The sequence below is a fragment of the Eurytemora carolleeae genome, unplaced genomic scaffold (genome assembly GCF_000591075.1).
Source record: "Eurytemora carolleeae unplaced genomic scaffold, Eaff_2.0 scaffold392, whole genome shotgun sequence".
In the NCBI taxonomy this organism is placed as follows: domain Eukaryota; kingdom Metazoa; phylum Arthropoda; class Copepoda; order Calanoida; family Temoridae; genus Eurytemora; species Eurytemora carolleeae.
In genome coordinates this window covers 228666-238352 of record NW_019396285.1, presented here as the reverse complement: position 1 = coordinate 238352, position 9687 = coordinate 228666, and the positions used below count along the sequence as shown (strand labels likewise).

The 9687-nt window shown below is 33.2% G+C and overlaps 1 protein-coding gene across 1 annotated transcript in view; it reads left to right on the top strand.

The window, feature by feature from the left end:
- LOC111700165 (innexin shaking-B) overlaps positions 1–9687 on the top strand; it is a gene marked incomplete in the record, with an annotated part of 27836 nt that overhangs the window by 7764 nt on the left and 10385 nt on the right. Inside the window, 2 exon segments of the mRNA XM_023470993.1 lie at positions 1969–2031; positions 8345–8564. Coding sequence (XP_023326761.1) covers positions 1969–2031; positions 8345–8564 — 283 coding nt within the window.

Sequence of the window (9687 nt, the reverse complement as noted above, 5' to 3'; positions counted from 1 at the left end):
AAAGACAAGGACAAGGACAAGGACAAGGACAAGGACAAGGACAAGGACAAGGACAAGGACAAGGACAAGAACAAGGACAAGGACGATGACAAGGACAAGGAAAAGAACAAAGACAAGGACAAGGACAAGGAGAGAGTTTTTGACAGCAAAGATGAATTCAAGAATGGAGGAGAAAAGTTAGAGTATAAAAGAAATTACCAGCGGAGCTTCATTAATTATTTGAGCTAACCTAGGATGAAAGGAAATAAATAAAATGGAGAGACGGAAAGAGTGGATGGATTAAAGAATCCAATATAGATGAATTGATAGATGAGTAAAATAACAAAGATTTGGTGAGCGAAGAAAAGAAAACTATGGGAGAGTTTTATCCTAAATATTCATGAGAAAAACAAGACTAGGAGAATAGAAAATATCAAAAATGAAGATAATTGTAAATTTCAAATTCGACGTTTATGATGTTAAACTTTTATTGGTCTATATATTTGTACTTTTAGACGTTTCTTAGTCTTATGTATGTATCATTTGATGTTTGTTGGTCTTATTTTTGTATCATTCGACGTTTGTTGGTCTTATGTTTGTATCATTCGACGTTTGTTGGTCTGATATTTGTATCATTCAACGTTTTTTAGCTTGATATTTTTACTTCTCGACGTTTGTTTGTCTGATTTTTGTATCATTCGACGTTTATTGGTCTGATGTTTGTATTATTCAACGTTTATTGGTCTGATGTTTGTATTATTCGACGTTTATTAATTTGATATTTGTATCATTCGACGTTTCTTGGTCTGATGTTTGCATCATTCGACGTTCATTGGTCTGATATTTGTACTTTTCGACGTTTATTGGTCTGATATTTGTACTTTTCGACGTATCTTGGTCTGATGGTTGTATCATTCGACGTTTATTAATTTTATATTTGTATCATTCGACATTTCTTGGTCTGATGTTTGTATCATTCGACGTAAATTGGTCTGATATTTGTACTTTTCGACGTTTATTGGTCTGATATTTGAACTTTTCGACGTATCTTGGTCTGATGGTTGTATCATTTCACTTTTTTGCGTTAAGTACGTACAATTTGTAGGAATTACTGTGTAAAGGAATCGAGTCTTTGTAACAAAATCTGATTTTCTAATATCAATATTTTTTCCACCAAATGGTGTAAACCTTTGATATTTCAAACTTAGATTCTTTCCTCTAACAGAATTCATAGTTTGAATTCTAAGGTCTACGGCATTGAATTACAAAGATATAGAGATTAGAATATCATAGTTTGTGACAAAGACTCAATTCCTGTCTTGGTCTGATGTATGTATATACTCTTCAACGTGTGTTAGTTTCAAGGAAAATACACCATATTTCTCCATATCTTCGTTTGTAAAAGAAGTTTACTATAGATTTTTTGGCATACAGATTAACAAAACCAAGTCTGAGCATTAATCATTGAATTTGTTTGTAAACAATGTGGTTTCCTAGCATATCCGTCCCTTGACAGGTTTAAGGGTTTCACCTTCTGATGGTTATCCTATTATTACGGAAAGCAACGCAATATATCCATAACATTCTTTTTTTAAATGAAGAGAATGCTATGAAAATGATATGTTTGAAGTTTTACAGATAAGTAATGAAGAAGTGTAACAATGTATAGCATAATGATAATAGAAAAATTCAAATAAATAGAAGATCGTAATAAAGTTCAAAGAATAAACTGACAAAATGGAAGAATCAATTATCGCAGGATCACGGCTAATGAGAAGAACCGTAGTAGGATCACGATGAAAGGATAAAGGATCGTACAATCAGAATGTAAGGTTGAATGATCGTAGAATCAGGATGGAAGGATAAAGGATCGTAGAATCAAGATGGAATGACGAAGGCTGGAAGGATTAGAATGCTAGGATGCAGGATCGTAGGATGAGGTTGGAAGGATGAAGGATCGTAGGATCGATGTTGATAAAACTATTTCAGGATCCGTTGGAGAGAAGATATCACAAGTATTACCAATGGGTCTGTTTCTGCTTATTCTTTCAGGTAGAATTTCAATCTCTCTAACCCAGTATTTAATTATTTTTACTATTTTCAGAAAACCTTCCAATAACCCTTCCATTCCTCCCCCCCNCATAAAAACTTTGAATATCTCCTTCCTTCTAATATCCCCTCTCCTATACCTCTTAATATCATCTGATGTTTTGAAAATGGATTTCTAGTTCCAATTTCCTTTTTCATAACTTGTGCATTTCAACCTGCAGCTCTGAACTAGAACTCTAAACCCAATTCAACCTGCAGAATCACGGATTGGATGGAAGTGGGGAAATCTAATATTAATCTAATCTGTCACTAGAAATGCAGGGAAAAAAAGAAAAACTTTAGAATTGTTGGGTTCGATGTTGAATATTCTAAAACATCTGTTTGCTTCTTTTTTACAAAGTTTTGTAAGGGAAGAACTCTCTTAACTCAAGTTAATTATTGGAGACATGTTCGGAGTCAAGAATACATTTTGTTAATTTACAAACTAATATGTATCCACTCAACTCACATATATATTCTTTTATTTGGAACCAGGACTAGTCTATAGGACTGGACATCATTGATCAGGACTAGAGGGATATTGATCAGGACTGGAAGGATATTGATCAAGACTGAAAGGATATTGATCAAGACTAGGAGAATATTGATCAAAGATGGAAGGATATTGATCAGAACTAGAGGGATATTGATCAGGACTAGAAGGATATGGATCAGAACTAGAGGGATATTGATCAAGTCTAGAAGGATATTGATCAAGAATAGAAGGATATTGTTCAAGAATAGGTGGATATTTATCAGGACTAGTAGGATATTGATCAGGACTAGTAGGATATTGATCAGGACTAGAAGGATATTAATCAGGACTAGTGGGATATTGATCAGGACTAGAGGATATTAATCAGGACTAGTGGAATATTGATCAGGACTAGAAGAATATTATCAGGACTAGAAGGATATTAATCAGGACTAGTGGGATATTGATCAGGACTAGAAGGATATTAATCAGGACTAGTGGAATATTGATCAGGACTAGAAGAATATTAGTCAGGACTAGTGGGATATTGATCAGGACTAGAAGGATATTGATCAGGACTAGAAGGATATTAGTCAGGACTAGTGGGATATTAATCAGGACTAGAAGGATATTAATCAGGACTAGAAGGATAGTAATCAGGACTAGAAGGATATTAGTCAGGACTAGTAGGATATTGATCAGGACTAGAAGGATATTAATCAGGACTAGTGAAATATTGATCAGGACTGGGAGGATATTGATCAGGACTAGAAGGATATTAATCAGGACTAGTGAAATATTGATCAGGACTAGGAGGATATTGATCAGGACTAGTGGAATATTGATCAGGACGAGGAGGATATTGATCAGGACTAGTGGGATATTGATCAGGACTAGTGAAATATTGATCAGGACTAGAAGGATGTTAATCAGGACTAGTGGAATATTGATCAGGACTAGGAGGATATTGATCAGGATTAGTAAAAATAAAACAAAATATAAAAATATATTCAAGAATCCGGATTTCGCATAATTGAGATTTTAAACTTTCCATGAAAATGCCAAGATAATATTTCTTTTAATAAAGTTAATCTCCGGTTTAGATCCTAGTCCTTGTCTTCCTGGTTAGAATATATTCAAGGAGTCTGATATAGAGTAATCCAATCTATCCGGAGCTAATAGAACAAAGAACGGAATTCTCTTTTGTGGTAAAGTTCCTTGTTGGAGAAGCTTACATTAACCATCCTTACTCATCTAGTTCTCACTTAATTAGCTAGGAGCAGGTTTAGAATCAAGATTTAGGTTTACGACTGTTTCCGGGGGAGAGTACAAAATATTTTAAAGAGATTTGGATTATTACTGTATCCAGGTGCTGGTTTACGACTGTTTAAAGACGTAGGTTTAACTTAGTATCCAGAGATAATTTAGCACTTTATTTAGAGGAAGGTTAGAACTTTATTCTTTTCTGATTTCGTAATGTATTTCGGTACAGGTCTTTATGCGATTTATCCAGGAGGAGTTTAGCACTGTATGTATCCAGTTGCAGGTTTAGCACTGGGTCCATGGGCTGGTTTCAGACTTTATCAAGTTATTAATACTTTGAGATTATACAGAAATTTTTTATCCATAATGAATTGTTTTGTTCTCTGCACGCTTTTAAGCAAAGAGTAGCAAGCTAAAAGGAAACTGACTTTAGGCTAATTTGTGCAAAAAGTATAAAATCTTTTTGTTCATATAAATTTTGAACCTTTGAAACTCGCGCCCCATCCCTTCCTTTCCTTCTAGCACACGCTTAAACTGAAGAATATATTTAAATATTTAAATCAGAACTTGAAAGGATTAAAGTGTAGGGCTAGACTCTGCTCAAGTCCCCGGAGAATAGACCCGGAGTTCTGCGGTTTTATTCCAAACCAGGCTCACCCAGCTTATTAGAACGGGAAGTAGTAATATGGATTGATTATCAGCGGAAGTAATATGAAAACTTTTCATTAGTCAGCAAGGTTGTGGGATAAGTTTCCCCATTTTGCAAAATAAAGTGTATCACATTGGTCCAACTCAGGAAACGATCAAAATGGTACGAAATCCGAATGTAATAAAGGAAATCCGAATGTTATAAAGGAAATCCAAATGTAATAAAGGAAATCCAAATGTAATCAAAAATGTGATACATCTGTTTTGATCCCAAGTGAAATTGCTGAAAAATGGAGCGCAGAGACACCAAGCTGTCACAATCGTTGTTTAAAGTACATAAAATAGAAAAATAGATATATGAAGTGAAATATCAACTATATACGAATGCATCGAATTGAATTCGACGTTTATAGGTTGTAATATCTGAAATGATTAGTTTTAAATTCAATCGAATTATATAAAATCTGGTGGAATAATGTAACTCTGTGAATTTAGGATAAGCTCTTGGGTTTTATGAATGTTTTAAAACATTTTCTCTTTAAATACCCAACATATAAAAATAAAATTAGTATCGATCTATATCGAATTCAATTCGATATTCGCATGTACCCAGTTTCATTTTTCGCGAACATTCCCTTTCATATTTGTTTTAAGTAAAAGATTACAAATAACTATTAATAAAGTAACCTAAAGCTCTGCCAGAAATATGGCATAAACACATAGTTCCGCTGGATAAATGGATATATATGTATACACAAATATACAAATCATACACTTTGTGCACTGTCGTGGGTTCTTTGAAGAAATGCTTTGTGCACTGTTTAAAAGAGAATTTCGAAAGGAATTAAGTTTTTACCAAAAACTCTAATTTTCTAATCTCTATATCTTTGCAATCCAATGTCGTGGACCTTTGATATTTCAAAATATGAATTTTGAAAGATCCAGTATTTGAAGTTTGAAATACCAAAGTTTTAAACCATATCAGCTTGCAAAAATATATGAATAAGAAAATTTAAAATTCAAATTAATTAAAATTTGAATCAAAGCCTAAACTGACACCTAAATAAGTATTCTGCAGGCAAACTAAATATTGAAGGTTTGGTAAATATTGTTGAAACTAGATGGAGCTTCAAGGCACGCAATTTTATAAAACAATTCACGGAACTTTTGGCAAAACTAGATTTTTCAGCTTTTATTCGAGGATTAGGAAGAAAATTTTCATCTTAATAATTTTAATGGAAAGCTTAATTTACTTAAAGTATAGTTCGCCCAAATAGAATATCATTTTTTTTAATGAGAAATCAAGAATTTTCATTGTTCACAAAATATCTTTAAACTGAACCTAGAGAGATTTATCTGGGTTCGGAAAATTTGGTAAATGTATTGCCCACAAAATTAGTCCTTAACTGCCATTCATTAGTTAACCAGTACTAGGATACTAGGATACTAGGATACTAGGATACTTTAATACTTGGATACTAAGATACTAGAATACCAGGATACTATAATACTTGGATACTAAGATACTAGGATACTAGGTTACTATAATACTTGGATACTAAGATACTAGGATACAAGGATACTTTAATACTTGGATACTAAGATGCTAGGATACTAGGATACTATAATACTTGGATACTAGGTTACTAGGATACTAGGTTACTAGGATACATATGATACTAAGATACTAGGAAACTAGGATACAAACGATACTAGGATACTAGGATACTATAATACTTGGATACTAAGATACTAGGATACTAGGTTACTAGGATACATATGATACTAAGATACTAGGATTCTATGATACATATGATAATAGGATACTTGGATACTAGAATACTAGGATACTAGGGTACTAGGATACCAGAATACTAGGATATTTGGATACTATACGATACTGGGATTCTAGGATACCAGCATACTAGGATACCAGAATATTAGGATACTAGGATACTAGGATACCAAAATACTAGGATACCAGAATATTAGGATACTAGGATACTAGGATATTAGGATACTAGGATACCAAGATACTAGGATAACAAAAAACTAAGATACCAGAATACTTAAGATATTTGAATACTATGATACTAGGATATACTAGGATTCTAGGATACTAGGATACTAGAAAACTGAGATCTAGGGATACTATGGGATACTAAGCTATGATGATAATATTGTAACACTTTGTATCCAGAGTGATAAGGCAATATAAAACTATTTCTATACTACAAGGATCAATGTGTGTTAGATATCTGTAAACCAGCCGAAGACCGCGCAGAATATAAATTCACATCAATGTATTCTTTTTTCAACAAAAAGGACAAAAAAAGGGAAGTAAGCCAACTTGAAATATTGAGGAAATCTAAGAGAGAACATTAGTTTAGTTGGAAGGTCTATGCATAAGAATTGTAATGAATTGTAGGATTGAAATTAAGATCTGTTTAGCCAAGTTTAATTAGTGTTTACAAGTTTTTAATCAGTCTGTTTAACTCAGTAAATTAGAACGAAGTTATATCTAGTAGTATTGGTCAGGGATCAAGGATGGATATCAGGGATGGATATCAGGGATGGATATCAGGGATGGATATCATGGATGGATATCAGGGATGGATATCAGGGATGGATATCAGGGATGGATATCAGGGATGGATATAAGGGATGGATATCAGGGATGGATATCAGGGATGGATATCATGGATGGATTTCAGGGTTTGATAAAAAAGAAAAGATAAGATGTATTGTCTGATATATGGCTAGGTCTAATACTCCGGGTTCCCTGAAGGTAGAAAAGTGTGTGAATGGAGAGTATATATTGAGACTAGAGTGCTATATTTAAGGATATGAACCTTGAAGACGAAAAGAAAAAGGTTTTAGGAGAAGGGAGGAAAGGGGGGGGGGTAGACTCAGGAAAAATAATAAGTATTGCATTGTATATATGTTTGAAGGGGGGTTGGGGGTTTAGGAGGTGAAAGGTATAATATTGAGAACTGGGAAAAGAATACATAATTAAGAAATGAATGAATATAAAGAACAAAACTTTTGGCTTCATTTTCCCCTTTTCTGATTCTATAACAATGAACACAGACAGTTCTGATACTCATAAAAAGAATGTGAAGGTTGTTTTTCAACGTTAGTATGACAGTACCAAACTTATTCACCGAAGAGCATCCCGTTATCTAAAAAACATCCTAAACTTTCATATCAACCTCATTTGCGGCTTAATGTCAAATATATACTTTTGATCGAATCTAATAAACCTTCATTAAAATTCCCTAAAAAAGGTCGAATCAAGAAAAGAATGATTTCTAACAGATTTTTATGAGGGTGTAACAAACGTTATAAAAGAATTATCTATCATGTTTTTTGTCCGAAACACACGAGGGAAAAATAGTTTCAAAGTGAGAATCCGTTTTCTTTAGGGGGCCAAGTTAAGACATAATTTTTTGTATTGAAACTTACTGACACATCCCCTTCTATAATCTATATATAGTAGTATACTAGGCTTTTAGGGAGCTATAATTAAACAATAACAAACAAGTTTGCAGATTTAATAATATTTTTCGCGCATTTTCAAAATTTAGCAAAAATCAAAAACTATTGGAAACTCATTTTTGTAATTTTGAGCATCCATAAACCTTCCCTGGGGTTATGTGAGCTCCCACACAAAATTTGGGCCCGATCGGTTCAACGGTTTTGACTTTTATTGGAAACAAGCGAACAGACAAACAGACAATAAACGTCAAACCGGCTAACCCGATCCGGCCCAATTTTTTGTGGGACCTTACCTAACCCAAGGGAAGATTTATGAATGGTCAGAGTTGAAAAATTTGCCTTAAAAACATCGAAATCGGTGGAAACTTAAGTTAATAATATTTGTGGTTTCAGGCGATATTATTCTATATTCCTCGCTGGTTGTGGAAGAACTGGGAGGCTGGTAAGGTATCTGCTCTAAGGATGGATTTAAACCTGGGAATTATCTCAGACGTGGAGAAAAAGCTAAAGAAGAAACTGTTAATAGATTATCTTTACTCCAACCTCAAACATCACAACTTTTGGGCATATCGATACTTCTTCTGCGAGTTCCTAGCTTTACTTAATGTATCAGGTAGAAACAACTTTACACAATTTAAAGGGACTGTATCGTAATTTCAGCAGATCCTTCATTTCAAATTTACAACGTTACCACTCAAAGTTTTGTCTAATTAAGAGTGTGATATCTTCCACATTTTTAACAGATAAAGGTTTAAAGGGTATTATTCAAAGAGAATAGAATATATATTAGAGTGGAATTTACTAGAAAAAAAGTGTAAAACGGCCATTTTGTTGTACTGTTTCCATACTGCAGGTGTACTTCACATATTTGTGCTATTTAACCTTTTGGGCCCTGGAACATCATTTCATAGAAAATCTAAAATTAATATTAAAAGAAAACCAAATTATGAAATATGCTGGTTTTATAATCGACCAATGATTATTTCACATAGACTCTGTGCCTTTCACTTTAAAAACGATGTTTTTCCGTTATAACTATAAATCAAATGATGTTTTTTATTCACCTAATTCATTTCATAAAGTTTATTTAACAGCTTTAAAAAGTTCGAAATTGAAATGGATAGTCTAGGGAACATACTGTATTAATGTACTATATTACATATAATTTGTGAATATTTACATGATTTGTACACTTTGAACTCCCTTTCAGGCTGAACGGGAATGACAAAATTCATACCAAGGGATTGACTAAATTCCACTCTAACACATATTCTATTCTCTTTGGTAATACTGTTATTCGGGCCTGGTCCTCATTAAATGTAAGATTCATTCAAATTATAAACTACACTTCCTTAAAGTTAACAATAATGTATCAAGTAGGTTCAACATTTATCCAGTTATCGATAATTTATCAGAAATCGGAATTTTTCACTAATCTATAGCGTCTGAACTCGATACCAACAGTGGAAAATGTAATTTATAATGATAAAATTACCCTTTTAAGTTCTGTCTGTTCTATCTGTTCTATCTGTTCTATCTGTTCTATCTGTTCTATCTGTTCTGTCTGTTCTATCTGTTTTTATCTGTTTTTATCTGTTCTATCTGTTCTATCTATTCTACTGTTCCATCTGTTCTATATGTTCTATCTGTTCTATCTGTTCTATCTGTTCTATCTGTTCTATCTGCTCTATCTGTTCTATCTGTTCTATCTGTTCTATCTGTTCTATCTGTTCTAT